Below are 18,839 nucleotides of genomic sequence, written 5' to 3'. Positions count from 1 at the left end.
TTTTACCTTAGTAAAGGCTCGAATGAATAACATCGTCTATGCTGATTGTTGAGCCTGAGCCATCAAAACGACCCATCCACCGAACTTTGAAATACAAAAGTGTATTGCAAAAGATAAATAAAACTTTACTTTCACTTTTGCTAGTGCATATTTGTATAGTAGTGCTTTTAATCGTGTACCTGCTATTATTTGTAAATTATTTAGATACCATTTTTATACAAAAATAAAAGCAAAGAGAGAGTACCTTAACTCTTAACTCTTGAGCTATACATATAATTTCTCTACGAATAATAAATCATCTATTCACGCACATTTCTATTAATTAATTTTATAACGTCTAGTGCCCCTATAGTAAACAGCGAATTATTTTTAGATGTAACCACAATAATAGCCTCGATGGTGGTACTGGGAATGGGTTCCTCGGGCCAAGTTTTTGCAGCATCAGCGTTGCGCGGCCTGCGATTCTTCCAAATCCTGAGGATGGTCCGCATGGACAGACGGGGTGGCACCTGGAAACTTCTCGGCTCTGTTGTATATGCACATAGACAGGTGATTCACATAATATATTTTCACGAAATCAAAAAAGGCAATATAATTAAAGATATCTAATTATTTTTATATTTGATTAATTAACGCAACATGTTTATATACAAAATTAAAACAACGGTAAGGTGTATTAGCTATTTCAAAGATAAAAAAAATACGTGAATTTCGCAAGATATGCAACTCTGTGTAGAGCATTAAACAATAGAAAATGTTTTTGGTATCAGACGGTAGAGCGACGGGATCAACTGTTGCAACTTTGCATGGCACCATGCCATATAAACGTAAGATCACTGCCGAAAATTGTTTTGAAGTTGCATGATGTCGACGTTGATTTATACATAGGTAGGTATATTAAATAATAAAAAAATGTTATTTTAAATTACTGGAAAATTAAAAGGAGTAAAGCTTATAAACATCAAAATAGAACATTAAGAACATTTATCTTGTCCGACAGTTTGTTTTGTTGATCAATTATTTTTAGGACGTCTAGCACACGTGAAACGAGGCGAGTCACGGATCCTCGATTTTCAATTTCTATATATAATTAAAGTAACCTTAGTTAACAGCTGTTATAAGCTTAAGCAGCAGAGCTTTCGATTCCTGGAAACATTGTATTTCGTCTTTGTTCTAAGTTCTTATTTCATCTCATAAATTGAGGTTGATAATACAAACGACATTGCTGAAATATTCATCGGTGTTAATAATATTATTAAACACAATGTAAACTGAGGGTGATGAAATTGTTTGTAAAGTACAATTTTTGTTCTATAAATTGACGTAACCTAATTACTTTGCGTGGTTAATTTAAAACAGATACTAGTTGTAGAATGATTTATTGTTATAAATATTTGTGCGTATATTTGGGAGTTATAAGAAGATAAAGTATGAGCGTTAAAAATGAATAATATGAGCATTATTGAGAGTTTCGTCAAAGCAATTAAATATCTAAATCAAGAAGCAGATATAAAAGCCATAATTATCCTACATGATACATAATTCAGTAAGATATATGACATCACCAAGAATGGAATACCTAATCAAAGTGACCTATTCGACAAAGAATCATGACAAGTAGTCGTATCGGAACTGATTGTAATTTCCTTCACCGGTTTATATTTAGATACATAGAAAAATAAACGTCTCAATATCAAGTCGGTAATACATTCTCGATGCAAAGCTTATATAAATAGACATTGACTTTGTTTGTTTCTTTTTTTATAATAATCTTTCTTAATATTTTCTTGTTTGATTTATACGAGTATTAATTAGGTAAAAGTTTAAAGACTTTTTAATGGATATATGTAGATAGATTATTCTGTCTATGTGTGACCAATGACCACGTTCGCTGAAGCATTCAAAAAGTCAATAATACATATAATTAATTTATCGCGTTTAAAATCCGTCAGTCTTTATTTTATTTATTTTCTTTATGAACAAATAATCATTTGCATTTAAATAGGACAAACATCGAGTGTCACTCAACTCTACAGTATTCAAACTCTAATCAATACTTAACGCGTGAAAATACGAGTAAGTATAGATCATACAAATATCACGATAAAGTATTGTAACAAAAGATGGGCGTGTTCTTAATATTTACATTTTGAGTCGTATATTAAAAAGATATATTATAGAAATATTTAGTAGGCAATAATAGTATGTAGTGGTGACTGTGTGAACTGTGTGTACCGTAGCTGTAGCCGATGCACATCTGTTTTACTGATCAATTATTCTTACGGCACTGCGGGCAAGGAAGTGGGTAATCAATTATCAGTAGTATAGTTCCCGTTCGATTTTTTTGTATCCATCAGATATCAGGCCAGATCAGGCCTCTCGATATTACAAATTACCCTTGGTCAACTGTACCAAAAAGCTGTCCATTTAAGTCTATTTGTGACTGAATTATCATAATCTTACATTATTTTGGAATAGTTTTTGTTTTGAAATAATTGTCATTTAAAGCACTAAACAAGCAGCAACAGCTCATTTTAACGTTAAAGGTTGTTTTCTACAAAACAAATTTTACTTTATTTTAGGGAAAACCTTTTAAAATAAAATTCTATGCTAAATCAGCGTTCTTTGTTCGGCCTGTCTGTCCTCCATAGAAATGATTCGAGCGAGTCGTTTTTGTAAATCTTTTGTTACGTTCAACTTGTGTAATGTGGTAGAAATATCCTATTCGTCCATTCAGCTTCCATCAACCATAATTGTTTGTTCCTTTACTCTAAAACGAATCTATTTAGCTGTTTACTCGCTTCGCACAAAAGCGACTACGAAAATTTCTTCTGAAGAATTTCGGATATTGCAGATTATAATAAGTCCCTTAACTTAAGTTTTATATTATTTTTATAAATATCTGCTCCTGTTTTCCCCGCAATTAATTCATCATTAATATTTGTGCCATCTTAAGATAACAAACAAAGATATATATTCGAATATTCTTATTAATCATGTTATATTGTTTTTGAACTCTTATCGATATCTAGGTTTGATAATCGAACTTTTTTGTAAATATAATAATATACATAACCACGTATGTTTACATAATATAATATCTAATGATATAGGTACATTATTCACGAGGACATCCTATAGTCATACCTATCTAATAAAATCGAGCTGAACTTCATTATGAATTGTTCAAATTAATCAAGAGTCGGTGTACAATTTAAATTCAAACATCCGCTTAAAATATAATATTTATTTGTTCCAATTAAATAAAACAGGAAATCTTAAAATACACAGATATCTACTAAGATTAAAGTTATAACTCTATGAGAGAAAAATAACTCTTGTGAACTAAAATAGAAATCTTTTGATAGTTATAAAACTTTGTATATCTAGCGTGGCCGTGGTTGGTAAGTGAACACAAAAACTATTGTCTGGTTGATACATTTCTATGAATGGAAGAAAATTGCACTGCGTCGTTGTAGAAAAATATAAGAGCATTACAATACTTTCAGCTATGGAGACAGTACTGCGTTATTCGACTTAATACAGATCTAGACACTAACATCATTTCATATCTTCCCACAGATATCTTCCTCATATTTTTTGTGAGATTTAAATGTACTTAAACAAAAAGCTCTAATTAATAAAAACAGTCGCATAATAACTTTTTCTTACCTATGAAATACCTATAAAAAACACAAAAGCTATATTCAGAACATCTACAAGGAAGAAGGTAGCAATAAATCTTGCTAATGTAAAGTATTAGTTAGGAATACTTACGTAAGTCCAAAAGCAGCTAGCAAACCTGCATGAGATACGATGATATTATTAAAACATATTATGTTACATTTGGTAATGAAGATATCGTTTTAATATGTATTATACTCCCACACGACATCTAGGGTTGAAAAATTGCTGAGTATAAAATGAGACCTTTAGACACATTTATTCATATTCGATTTATTCAATCAATGTATTTCAATTTCAAATTATTATACGTATGTATAATGCATATAAAAATAAACGAAGTACCTATATGGATTAAATATGTTATATTGTTACAGGAATTGATAACGACGTTATACATTGGATTCCTCGGCCTTATTTTCGCATCGTTTTTAGTTTATTTAGCAGAAAAAGATGTTGCTGATACAAAATTTAAAAATTTTGCAGAAGCATTGTGGTGGGGTGTTGTAAGTATTGCTTTGTTTCTTTAAAAAAAGTGCAGAAAAATAATTATTTTTGGAATATATTTGCAATTCCTATAATCTCCCTAACTATATACCACTATATACTCCAAGTAACAAAACTATAATCAAATTATTTATGTTCATTTCATAGTTTACTCGTCTTTTCCTATCACAACATTCTAAATTCAAATGATCATGTTTAAATCAGTTTGAGCTATTTTCTCGTCGTAAATAAAATTTTATTAAGATAATATAAACCTTCATAAAAAATATCTCGTTCTGTAATGCGCTTGATGATGATAGATACAGTGAATGTTTAATTTTATGTAGATAAAATGACTAATATTAGACATTTTTATAATTGTGAGTGTATTTGGCAGAAATCTTGATAAACGAAGAAGAATTGTCTAAGTAAATCGATTCAGATTTTAAAGCGGATTAAGTTTTATAGCGCTCTAGACCCTATGAATAAACAGTTGAACTTTATAAACGCTCAATACCCGAGCGGCTTTGGGAATCAAATCCGATTATTTAAAATGAAATGCTCAGCAATTTAAAGTATTCACAATGTATCTATATATCCATAGATCACGCTGTGCACAGTTGGGTATGGCGACATGGTACCGCAGACTTGGCAGGGGAAACTCATAGCTTCATTCTGTGCTTTATTAGGGATATCGTTCTTCGCTCTTCCAGCTGTGAGTATTTACAAGTTTGTGTAACATTTTAAACCATGAAAGAGAAGAAATTCCACGTTAACATGGCAAATGTGATAAAATTTTATCCATAGGGAATACTAGGATCTGGTTTTGCTCTGAAAGTGCAGCAACAGCAAAGACAGAAACACATGATCAGGCGACGTCAACCAGCTGCCACGCTCATACAGGCGCTGTGGAGGTGCTACGCGGCGGATGAACACTCAATGAGTGTAGCCACCTGGAAAATTCATCAGATACCACTACCCAGTCCACAAATAAGGTAGTCGTATTTTTTATTATGAATTAAATAACTTTTAATTATGTTATTATCCCTAAAAATCTATCGCTCTATCTCGAGTATTAAACCCTATTAAGAAATAAAATTGTATCAAACTAAAAGTGAAGAAATTCGCGATATTCATGTCTGAACTAACCAAGTCTATGTTTGACAGCCGGGTTATGAGTGCATCTTTCAAGAACAACGCTTCCTTTGTGTCGCGATTGCCGACAATACGACGTCATAAAAGCACGTCCCTACATTCCCCTGCACCGCATTCAAAACCAGTAGTCCATCGGTACGATGTCAACGCTAGTGCTGAAAACCTCGGTAAGCATATTCAATTACTATTGAATTATTATAAATCAAAATACCTTTTCTCGATAACAATACTTACCTGTAGAATTCACGCACCTTATTTCTTGAGAAATACGACCACAATAACCAACCTTTTTTTCCAAAATAAAAACTCCACAAATTATTGTTCATAAACTTCAACATTCGCAATCGCACATTTTCTAAGTAATTCGTTTAATACTTCTAATGGATAAAATTTTTACTAAATTTACTGAGAATTCAGCATGCAGTTCTATAATAATATTTTAATCAGACCACAGCTCAAATCGTTTTAATTACAGGATCGTAAACTTGAACATATTGTATCTAAAATTACTTTTTCTTTATCTTTTTTTACGTGAGTCTTTTACATTATCATCAAAAGTATTTATAAACTGCACATCCTAATAACCATTGCCATGATCGTAAACAGGAAGACTTAATACAAGACAAACTCCAACTAAGCGCCATACTCGTACATAGTGCCACAACAAAAACTACCCACGATCAAGAAAATAAAACTCTTACTTTTGTAAGTGTGATACAGGTACACGAAAATTACATTTTATACAATATCTTTATTCTGATAAAGTGGAGGATGACATGACGTGCCCTGTTTCATAGATAATCGCACATCAGGCGGGGACCGTGCGTGTTGTCTACTTCATTGTTGGAAAAGCTGCTTTCAAGGTTCCGTTCTTCATCTTTTAGATGGCACTATGGCATGAAGTTAAAAGTCGAGAAAGCTGCGTTTCTTATTATCCTTATTTAGTATTTTTGACAATGTGTATACACAAATAAATTCGTAAGGGCCGTAGCACCATTGATACCGGATAGGATATCCAAAATCCGGCTATGATGGCTGCATCTCTTAGCTCGAAACACAGTTGCTGATATTCTAATTACTTTGTACTTCTATCTTTTTTTTTCACTTTTTGGAATAACCTGCACCCGCGTAGATACGATATCGCTTCGAATTACCTTACTGATACTGCAATCAGAAGCTTCATACTTATAATAATTTGAAAAACAAAAGCATTCAAAAATATTGCTATAGCGTTTATTGCTCATGTAGTCCTATAGGAACCAAAACCAGTACTGAAATGATGTCTTCGTAAGTCATTTGATCAAACGACGCGGTTCACACAATGAGTTTCCTGATTATTTAATAAAGAAAATCCAATAAGCATACCTTTTGGAATGGCTTGATTTGGAGCTTTCATTTAATAAAGCTATGAAATAACAATACACCGCTTTGCATTTATTTCTGCATGCCAGGTAGAACTCTAGGAATACAATTTGAATACATGTAATTATTTTAAATTATCTACAAAATCAAAAGATAAATAGGTAAGCTTCAAAAATCTTGTGAAAAGCTGAGTACGTTAGTTGTTATTAATTAAGTATAAAAGCAACGTGGATTAGGTACCTATACTAGGTATTTAAAGAGTGCGATGGGTACAAACATATTATAGGTTCAAAGGAATAAATTTTATCATGAGGATATATATTGCAATGAGTTAAATTGGTCCGTTACTTTATCAGGAAACATAGGCATATAGAACTTGTGATATCATATCGAATATATTATTATCACTAAAAAAGTTTACTTATCATATTGCAAATACATTTCAAAATTGGGACGGGTATATTATATTACAGTAACAGTTAATAGGTATTTTAAACATTGATTTCATACTTACATACCTAAGTATATTCATTGTAGTTTATATCAGCTTATAGGAACTTTTCTAATATAATATTTATGAATAGATAAGCATGAAAAAATTATCAGCTTAAATAAATCAGCCGAGCTTTATTTACATACTAGTTTTAGTACAAGATTATAATACAAGTAGTGATAGCTACTAATTATTTAATACTTACAAAAAATACGTTACTACCTTAAGAAGGCAGAATTTGGCAGTGTATATATAATATAATCCTGAAAAAAATGCACCGATAATCACCGACCGCAGTGCGGAAAGACTTTACACGAAGATTTCCTCAAGTTTTCAAACCTACCGTTTTGAAAATTACTATCCCTTTACTGATACATACTAACTTTATATATTCAGATTATCTAATTATTTTTAGAAAATAATAATCAATTGGAACTGTATATAATGAATATTCTTTAATTCTCATTATTTTACCGGTACCTACGTCGAAAATGTGAGTAAAGTTAATTAATATTATTTTAATTTTAATTTCAACTGTTAGTAAACATTCAAAATAGACTTCATATAACCACAGTATAACCAATCACCGTGACAGCATCGTGAGATACGTTTACTTTAAATTAATAGTTTGATAGCTTTGGCAGGCTACATCTATAAATCTTGGTCGTATAGACACATTTATGTGCAATATGGACGTTAAGAACTCCTAAAATGTACACATAAATTACTCAATAATATATTTCTCGTAGCATTAAAAATTTAATTATCAAATTGGTTCTTACAAACAAATTAAATACATCATGTGAAACAAACATTCATTGACTAAAAATAGCCAGTAATTAACATAGAAATAAAAAAAGAATATTTTTATTTCTGATTCGATATTTATTTAACCTAACAATTCAATAATAACCTTTTTCCAGCAATAACACTATCACCTGAGAAAGAAAGAGATAACAAATGGATCGATAGTTTGCTTAGACATTAACAACCACTGCATTGACCTCATTATTTAGGTAGTCTTTTTATGCAGTATTAAAGAAGTCACTTAATAATTTTAGCCTCCTATTACATATTGTGAATATGCAAAGGATGAATTTACTAGGTATATGCAGTAAAAAAATTGTAAAAGTATTTAAAAATAACACTATGGCCCACCATTGTGTGGATACAGCAGTCAAGAAAAAATACCAATGACAAAAATATTCGTTTCGTAAAACAAAAACATAAAAAACAATATTTCTTAGATTTTTATACTAATTAAAAAATAATCTGTGTAGAAAATTATATGATTACAAAAACACATGAGATCAGAATGCCCAATTCTAAATAACTCAAGTAGGTAAAACTGTAACACATTAGTAATAGAATAATGAAATAAAATTAAGCTGGATAGTGGATATACAGTGAAGAGGATCGTGTGTTGAAGTGAGCCTGTATATATGGGTTGGCAGGGGCAACGAATGGCCGCTCAGGGTGCAATCGACACAAGCCATCCTTCAGCGAGGATTCGGTGGCCGAGACGGCGTTTTCCAAGAAATCCGATGGTAAGATCTCAGGAGCCTAAAATAACTACTAACTCCTTTGTCTTATCCAGTCTTCATCAGCCTATGGTTCCTGGCTTCCAAATTAAATTCAATGATACATATATATGAATAGGAATAAAACAAAAAAAATGTAGATAATATAGGTAAGATAAATAATAAATAGGTAATAAATATGCTTCTGGTCTATGTTTTACCAGACTAGGCTTCAAAGTTATAAAGATAAAATAATACAATGTATAAATATGATTGTATTAATATCTAACTTATAGTATTAACTATATTATCTGTGATAAAACTAAAAAAATGCATGCCCGTGTAAATTTCACAAAAGCTTTATCGCTTTAAAAGAATTATGGAAATGCATTGTGTGAACAGTAGCTATAGGTATGTTTGGACCGTGTGACGCAATTATGAGTACGTAGATAATGTGGGTGGAAGGTACGTACGTACATACTTAAACTAGGCTTAAACCGATAAATGATTAAGCTTCAATTTCGAAAGTAGACTATATATTTTATTATACTAGGTCATGTGAGGTATATTTTACTGTATTTTTGTGCAAAGATGTTCAGGTAAATTACGTTTTGATTTTGTTATGTGCATATTATATTATACGTAGGAACTTATAGACACAATATTGTCAAAATGAAATTAGGTATAAAAATAAACTGTTGAAATCATCCAATATTAAAATAAAATATAGTACTTACCATATATTTGATTTCTAAATTTTAAGTTCATGTTTAATTAAAAATTTCTCGGCAATAGATCAAGGCCTACGTTATTAATTTTAAATGTTTTTGTCGAAATATTGTACATACAACCTACCTAACCTATCTGCTTTTTAATATTCCATATACAAAGGGTAAAGAACTCTATAAGACTTCGTTGTCTGTCTATCTATATGTCCGTCTGTCATCAGGCTGTATCTCATGAACCATGATAGATATACCTAGTTAGCCTAATAAAAATATGAGCTCGCTTCAGCACGCATTGGGCCAGCTCACACCAGGGAGGCTACCTACCATACAACCAAAGAAGATCGTGAAATAGTAGCATATGAATGCTACTGTGTTTCGTGCGATGAGTTGGGGAGCCAGAGGTCCCTTCTTTTGTCCTTTGTCAGTCCATTGTTCGAACTTGGAAGCGGACAACGCATTTCTGAACATTATTGAACATCATTTGAAAATGTTCATGGGCGGTGGTGATCGCTTGAATCTTGTAATTATAAACGTCTTAATCCGAATTCCGGAGTTATTTTATAATCCAGAAATAGCGCTTCCTTATCCAATCGTCTAAAATATAAATTATACCGATATTTAAAAAAATGTATTCATCCTAAATACGATAAAGGTTATCGTATTCGATAAAATATTTAAAAAAGAAGAAAGAAAAGAAGCGTCAAGTAGAAAAATTTAAGAAAGTGGTCAGTCCCAGATTTATTTTAAAAACCACCAATAAAATGCACAAATTGTCATTTTTTAGTAAATTTAGTTATTGTACATATACGAATGAAGATGAAAAGTAATTGCAGAGATCTTCATAAGTTTCGATGCCTAATACCTACATAATACAATAAACCAGAGCGGAGTAATATTTTCGGAAAATCAACGTAATCCAGTAAAAAAAGTTACCTATAGCAGCAGTGCAGCTATTGGTCGGTTTATTTTTTAATTTTTTACATTAATTAGTCGAATTTGAAAAGAGCAAATATAATTATTATAAAATATAGATTTTTCTTCCAAATTAATTGCATACTAATGTACATAGATAATAATTTAAGAGTGTGTTTCAGGCTGATTCCGCTAATTTCTATGATCAAATTAAAGCTTAATTTGTTTTCCTTTGATGCAGACGAAGATGATGAGCCGCGCTGCGTGACATTAACTCCCAGACATAAGGCCGCCATTCGTTTTATAAGAAAGGTACGTTTCTTTCAAGAATATTAAATAGGCCGCTTTCCAAATAACGATAGCAAAAATTTAATCAAAATATTTACAGAAAATGTACCTAGGTAATTTTATTTTTCAACTGGTTTGATTTTACTCCTTTGAAACTACAAATACACACTACCTACACAAAAGTCTTTTCAATCAAATACGAGTATTTAGGTGTGTTGCAAAATCAAATAGAAACTTTTCGAGTTACTGAACCTATACAATATTTATAAGATGGAGGAAAGAGCAAAGCGCAGAACCTAATCAAAGAGCGTCTTGAATTGTTAAACAATGTTTACCGTGTCCAAACTTACTACATAACCTACGCCCTCTTTCGATTTTCGTCTTTCGAGTTTCTTTTGGATGCTTCAATAAATGATACCTTTAAAATCGCCACTTCACTGAAACCACCGTGTTGCCAAGCTCGTAACTGATTCTATTAGATCGCCGCGCCGCCCCGCTGTGCGCCAGATGTTTTATAGATATTACTGCAAAGAAAACAGTCTACAATTTTAACGTATTAGTAATAAATTACATATTTAAAGGCGATACATTTTATTTTATTTGTGTACTCTAACCCAGTTTTGGTTAAATAAATACGAATTTATTATTTAAAAACATTAGGTATAGTATTCTTTAAACTAACATGATAGGTGTGCGAACCTTTCCTGACTTATAGATTCATTTTAATATTTCCTTTAGAAACTTGAGTTATATCTTGTGAACTTCTGACAGATGAAGTATTTTGTGGCTCGGCGTAAATTTAAAGAAGCATTAAAACCGTACGACGTAAAGGACGTAATAGAACAATATTCCGCGGGACACGTGGATCTGCTGAGCCGAGTGAAAAACGTCCAGACTAGGTACTACTCAGTAGGCTTTCCAACGCATTGCATGCGTGCAGACAATTTAAGCTTTTATTACATATTTCAAATTTTCTTTATCTTGGTATGTATTGTCTGAGCAAATGCAAAGCGATGATAAATCCATTGGCTAGACTTCCTTCCTCTAAACTTATGCCTTCGCACATCGATTTCTTTTATACTCTATGATTACCTACCTCTATACCTTTATTTTTATCTCTCTATTGTCTGGACTGTCCAATAGTAAATACAAACTCAATATTTATGTAGCCAGAATGCCTATTTATAAAAGCTAGTCAAAAATACCCATGTAGTTTGTTATGCTCGTTCTTCATACCTTCCAATGCAGGAAATCTGAAGGCACTGATAATTTCCTCCATAAAATGAAGAGAACATGAAATGATGAAACATAAAAGGATTTAAAATTTTACATTATCACGAATTTTATGAGGGATATTTTCAGTAACTTCACCCAAATCGGTTGATATTTACAACTGTCTCATCAGTCACAGGTAGAATATGAACATTTTATAATATCAATCAATCCCTTATATACATACAATTTAACTTAGCATGACTGACCACATAACTACATGTTTTAAATATTAACAGTTACTTATATATAACCCAAATGATGCCCATTCCTAACAAGTTCCAAATATAGGTACCCACGCACTAACCTACATCACAAACCTGAACATAAATTACATAAATATCATACTTTCTTAGTTCAATTTTTTTTTCTTCATTGTTTATAATTGGAAGTATGTATCTAAGTACCACATAAATAAGATCTAGTACAACGGAAGAAGGAATTAAGCCGTTGCAGTTTACGAGATCACATAGGTACCATCAAAAAATGAAGACATGAACGTGTAAATGAATGTGAAGTAGGATACTTAAATTAAATATAATCCTATTGCAACAACAAAATTTGCCATGAAGATGTTTTATTTCCGCATAGCTCAAGTATTTTGTCGCACGCAAGAGATTTAGAGAAGCTTTGAAACCCTACGACGTCAAAGACGTTATTGAACAGTACTCCTCTGGACACGCCGATCTCCTTAACCGAACCAAGAACCTACAATACAGGTGAGCTGAGATACAATGGGGTTGTATTTTTAAGGGAGTAGGAAAACGCGCACAGAGAGGCCCTTGGCACTCGCCGCCCGCCGCCGCTTCATTCATAGCTCAAGTGCTCATCAGCCAGTTCTTGTTATAACTCTCCATGTACGATGATACACACACTTGTTATTTTTACTAATTGTAAATCATAAAAATCATAAAAAATAAACTAACAGTTAAATTAATAAACTTAAAAAAAACTTCTAAATTCCCGTATGTAAATTTCATTAAACCTTTGTATGTTAATTTACCTATAAATTTTGTTATGTCAATTTTCTTAAACGGAATATAATTAATCCTACATAATATATTTTGATACCTTGCACTGCATTATCAAATTTTCTAAGTGAATCCTTTTATTAATGCATGTTCATTCTGCTAAAGTTTTTATTTAATAGATATCCCAAAATGTGAAAACATTGTCTGGATATGGATAAAAAAGAGTATGAATTAATTAACTCGTCAGCAATTATAACTTTCCTAAATTGTGTTTATTATGCTGCCATTGTAAACTTTTAAGTATTTAATTGTTGTTTGTATTCGAATGAGTTCCTTTAGAGTACAGACAATATTACGCCCACAATGCAACTTACAGTAACTATAATTACCTCTATAGTTTATGAGAACTAGTGCTAGTTATTGTTATTAAATTTAGAATACATTCTAGTGTTCGCAAAATAGGTATTTTGGTAAGCAAATACAAACAAGCAGTTAATAGCATAATTGAATCACTAGGCATGTATATTAAGCCAATGTTTTCACATTTGCAAATATGCAATTATATTTCAGCGAGTAAATTGTAAATAATAACGAATCGGAGGTATGTACCTAGAAAATTTATTGCTTTTATATTATAGCCATTTATTACTCGAAACAAATATATTTCATATGAAAATATACACATCAGTGAACAACAATGAATACTCACACTTCAGTGATCGCTATCCTGAGTGTTAAATTAAAAAGCAGTTTGTGGCGATGTAATGTGAAAATATTGCAAAAAATAAATGTTTGCATTAACATTTATATGATAAAAAACTTATGAATTACGAACTGATTATTACTTTTTTTCTTTTCTCGGAATTAATACCTAATTAAGTACATATATACTTACCTGGGTATTTCTTTTAAATTTCTTGTATCTTATCTTATTAAATTTTTATAATGAATCGTTAATAATAAATAAAAATGTTTTACAAACACAGGTTAGATCAAATTCTCGGCAAACAAGGTTCAAAAGCGAAAGATGTCTATGCATCTAAAATCAGCTTAGCGTCCAGGGTAGTTAAAATAGAAAGACAAGTGAGTAACCCATTTCTTTACGTTTTTTATTAACTTATTACCACATATAATGTTAATTTTTACCTTATAGGTAGATGATATAGAAAGCAAATTGGACCATTTATTAGAATTGTATGAAGAAGATAGACGTACTGCTAGAAGAATATGTGCGGAAGTAAATAGTAATGCTAAGGGTGGTGCGTCTGGTGATATATATGAAAAATCACGACCAGCTCTCACAGAAAAGCAATGTTCTGAACCGAATTCACCACTGTCTAGAACATTCGAACCGCCTGTTCCGACATCAGCACCTCCCATAGCACTGAAGCGACCGATGAATAGAGGATACTCCGATTTAGGAACGAGGTTTATGCGCAAAAAAGTGATCGTCAAGTAAGATTATTTAACATAAATAATATTCTTCGTTTAAATAGTACAATATTTTTAAAGCGTGTCATACTTATGTGTGAATATGCTGCGTAATTACCTACCTGATTTATTTATTTATTTATTTATTTATTATTAGGTTTACCAGTAATTGTTACACGAAATAAACAAGTACATAAAAAAATTAATCTTAAAACTAAGTGTACAATTAAAGGTAGGTAAACACCACATGCATACATATATATATTTTAAAAGGTTTTATACAGGAAACCAAAAATACATCTAAAATCTTAAACTAAGTGATGGACAAAGGTACTTAAATTTATTTAACCTAAGGGAGAACATATCTAGATCTTTAGCAAATTCATTGTAAATTCTACAGAGACTAGGAATCGGAGAACTGGAACCAAGGACAGTCCTACGTAATGGGAGAGATAGAAGGTTAACGAGTTCGGGGATATTTAAAAGGAACTTTAATTTTGAATTTAGATAGCAACGCCGAACAGTTAATATGACCATTTAAAATTTTAAATAAATACATTAAGTCTAATGCGTTTCTTCTTTTATCTAAGTTTTTAATTTTGAAATGAGTTAGACGATTATACCTAGCTTCTCAATTCCTTGGATTTTCCTACCGAAAATGCAAGATGTTCTAGAAAACGCTTTTGAATTCGCTCTATTCTGTGGCTGTGCACTGCATAGTGAGGTCTCCACACAACAACACAGTACTCCAGTATACGGAATGTATAATGAATATATAATATTATCTTGGTTTCAGCTTTTTGGAACGATTTGGAATTTCTAATAATAAAACCCAAAGATTTTGAAGCCTTTTTAATTACGGCATCAATATGAGTAACAAACGTCAATTTTTTGTCCATAATAACCCCTAAGTCTCTGATAGACTTCTGATATAAATATAGTATACATTACAATACAAATATAAACATTAATCACACAATTTAGTGTAAAAGCAAAAACTCTTTAATATAGAGCCTATACAGATAACCTCAAATAAATATTAAAGTTAATTTGCTTCGCTCAGCATATTGCAAATGTGTATCCCTTCAACACGTACCTACTCAACAAATTTAAATTAATATATAAGTATTGATTTTTTTCAATGATTCACATTATTTAATACATTATACTTACTCGAGGCTAACGATTCATAACATATTTTTAGAACATCCTCTACGAGAAATGGAGAATCTCCAAGAGATGATGAAGTAGTTATTGTAGTACCAGACCGGGAAGATACCCCTCCAAGACTCATCACAGATAGTTCAGGTAATGTTTTGTTGAATTTAATTTATCTATGCCAATAATAAAATTGGAGTGTCTGTTTATAACATTAAAATAACCCTATGAATTTTTACTAAATTCATTAATTTTGGATCAATAAATGTACCTACATATAACAAAATAGTAATTTTTACTATTTTTGTCTGTCTGTCTGTTTCAGCTTGACCGATTTTAAACGCAACTTTACTGATGGATAGCTGATATAATAAGCAGTAACTGAGGCTACTTTTAATACTGATATTCCCACAGGAACATTAGCATTAAAAGAAAAAACTCATTTAGGTACGCGGGTGAAACCGTGGGACGCAGCTAGTTTTTTTTATAAAAATAATAATCTAATTATTTATTACACACCTACTAGCTTTCCACCCGCAGCTTCGCCCTTTTTCCCGGGGTAAAAAGTAGCCTATATGTCCTTTCTCGGGTGTCAAAATATCTCTATACCAAATTTCATGCAAATTGGCAAAGTAGGTAGTTCAGGCGTGATTGAGTAACAGACAGACAGACAGAGTTACTTTCGCATTTATAATATTATAGTATGGGAATTATTTATTACATACCTACTGATATTTTTTTTTTTATTATACAAAATTGATGACAACATTTTTCTTCACTTTTAAAATACATATTTTTGAGTTTATGTTTCCCAAGTCCATAGTTACTACACCCATGCAAGTGGCTACTATTTATGTCACGGTATGTTATACTTTGCATTGTATATAACTAACTAATGAGCTTTATTATGTAACAAATATGTCAAAATATGAAACAACGATTTTTCATAGCATAAATTAATAATTATGACACTGGAAATGTATGAAATGCGATTGAGGTGAGGAATCCTCAATCTTCAGTCCAGTCGCAGTCTTATAGCCATTATTTCACAAAAAACCAGTATAAACAGCGTGTAATCGTTAAGTGTGCACAAGCGATTATTCCGTAACTATTGCAAATATCAAAAAACTTTAAACTGATATCGAAAGTAGATACTTAAAACCTTTTGAGTAAAATGGCCATAATAAATTTTTAAAAATAAAACGAGAAATATCCAAAAATGTTACATTAAACGCTCCCATACATTTTATTTCCCATACATTTTGTACCTATTCATAGTAGATTTTCGAAAAGACGTCCTCATTGTGCAATACAATGAGGAGCTCTATTTACAGTTTCTAAATGAACTTCCCTTCAAATTTGTGAAGTTGTGAATCTGAGCATGCTCAAGCGAATGAGCGGCTCATTTGGCCGAGCCGCTCAAGTCATCAAGTGGAGACGCCTGAGCACGCGCGGCCCGAGCATGCTCAGGCGTCTCCACTCCACTCCGATTAAATGATAAATTGAAGATATTTTATATCATTTTCACATTATCAGGATTTAAATTATTATTTAAAAGATGGGTTTACCCTTTGCATTCCCAATTCTAGCCTTCATATTTTATATAGTTATGCGATACATTTTCAGTGACATAATATTATGGACTCTTCTACTTGTAACTCAGCATTTACCTAACGATTGGAACGTTCATAAACAATAGTTATATAATAACCTTGATAATAACTAAGTGATATACCTACAACTTGCCTGATGTTTGTCAATTTCTAACTCAAGGTTTATTTCACGACTAATGAGGTTTACATACATATGAAACCAAATTTATACAAACGCTACACACACGTTTGATGTATGAATAAACGTGAAATTGGGTAAGGTATAACTTTGAGATTGTTAAAAAAATTCCAGCATCTTATGAAGACTATTCGTCGTCGACGTCCCTCTGACCGACAACTTCATGGGCCAGCCCCATTCTTGTCGGCCCGCGGCGGCTGCGTGAGTCCTTAACCTTCCCGTTTCGGTGTGGAATGTGAAAACGTTTTAAATAGTTTCATTCTGTTACCTCCCACTCGTTCCTGTCTCGTGAATGTATTCAATTAAATGTTGTATTTAGATAAACTGTAAAATTTTTACCTCTTTAACATGTGTTTAATAGTATGAGTTCAAGTGAAATATTTTTGTTGTTAGAGAACTTGTTTTGTTTAGTCACTAATTATTATGGTTAATTTTAAATAATTTTAAAACGTGCCTAGGCTTAGTTTCAGTGTTAGTTTATGTGTTATTTAAAATAGCAAATTACTTTTTTTGAATTACTTCAGCATGTTTTGATTAGTTATTCATAGTAGGTACCTAGTTATTTTTTGTATTCTTATTATTAAGTATAAAAATGAATATGTTTTAAATGTTATATTTTAATTTTTTCTTACTTCATAAGCTTTAAGCTTGTTGATTTTCAGGGAGAAATATTAATATACCTACATTTTCAACGACAACTCAACCTAAATTGATTGTCAACTGATTGAATACTTGAGACTGGTTGGATTGTCGTCGAACATTATTAATTGACAGCATGTGACAAAGTGGCTTTGAGGGTCTCTTTGATATGCCCATGGAAGTTGCCTACGGACTTAACAAATATTTCATAAGCTACACCAATACCGTACCTATACTCATTACAGAATGTATTAATACATAAACAGTAATATACAATTTAAGACGATAAAAGTTAAAAGTGGGCCGTATTTCAGAAGTGTGCGCCAGCTGTTCCGTAGAGGTAGAGACGGAAGCTGAGGCGGGCGGCACGCGGTCCGGCAGCTCGGGCTCGCCGTCGTGGTGCGAGGGCGACGCGGGCGACGAGCGCGGCTACGGCTCCGGGGACTCGCTCGCCGAGGACACCGCCCTGCTGGGCGACGCCGTCCAGACGGCTCACCAGCCGCGCTTACTCAGGCCTCAAAGAAGAGACGTCGCTGTCGATCTCCATCTTCTTCGCCCTGACGTATGAGAGACGCTTTACGATTACCGGACTAAAGTATGAGAAAACACTAAGTGCTCCTCATTCTTTAAAACTCGCACAAACAGCAATTCACTCAGTTAATTTTAGTTAGGTGCTTCTAGTTAATAAAGATTGAAAGTGTTTTCCCTGGTTAATTTTAATAATGAGTCTCATGAAGTGCGTTTATTATAAATAAAATTGTGCAACGACAAAGTATTACAATAATTTTAAGTATAGATAATCAATTTTGTTAAGTGATGCCTGTACTTATAAAAATGTATATAATACTTACCACTATACGATACGTATAAACTAATAAGAGTATATTTAGTTTTTAATTATGGTCCTACTAGAACCTATTTATCGCAATACTTACGCTTACTTAATTAT

The 18,839-nt window shown here is 32.0% G+C and overlaps 1 protein-coding gene across 8 annotated transcripts in view; it reads left to right on the top strand.

Annotated features, from left to right (window-relative positions):
* LOC123694417 (potassium voltage-gated channel subfamily KQT member 1) overlaps positions 1-18,592 on the top strand; it is a 29,999-nt gene extending 11,407 nt beyond the window's left edge. For 2 of the 8 annotated variants that reach the window (XM_045639884.1, XM_045639852.1), the window contains 12 exons: positions 374-549; positions 4,062-4,190; positions 4,775-4,885; positions 4,978-5,165; positions 5,338-5,492; positions 8,635-8,727; positions 10,582-10,652; positions 12,492-12,619; positions 13,858-13,954; positions 14,025-14,326; positions 15,507-15,610; positions 18,205-18,592. In XM_045639884.1, the coding sequence (XP_045495840.1) occupies positions 374-549; positions 4,062-4,190; positions 4,775-4,885; positions 4,978-5,165; positions 5,338-5,492; positions 8,635-8,727; positions 10,582-10,652; positions 12,492-12,619; positions 13,858-13,954; positions 14,025-14,326; positions 15,507-15,610; positions 18,205-18,458 (1,808 nt within the window). In that variant the 3' untranslated portion in view covers positions 18,459-18,592. Of the gene's footprint in view, positions 1-373; positions 550-4,061; positions 4,191-4,774; positions 4,886-4,977; positions 5,166-5,337; positions 5,493-8,634; positions 8,728-10,581; positions 10,653-11,399; positions 11,528-12,491; positions 12,620-13,857; positions 13,955-14,024; positions 14,327-15,506; positions 15,611-17,365; positions 17,478-18,204 lie in introns of all 8 variants that reach the window. The other 6 variants (XR_006751813.1, XM_045639890.1, XM_045639901.1 and 3 more) reach the window with 6 other exon arrangements.
* Positions 18,593-18,839: the final 247 nt, after the last annotated feature.

Source organism: Colias croceus, chromosome 1, assembly GCF_905220415.1.
Source record: "Colias croceus chromosome 1, ilColCroc2.1".
Classification (NCBI taxonomy): Eukaryota; Metazoa; Arthropoda; class Insecta; order Lepidoptera; family Pieridae; genus Colias; species Colias croceus.
This window is presented reverse-complemented; position numbering and strand designations above follow the sequence as displayed.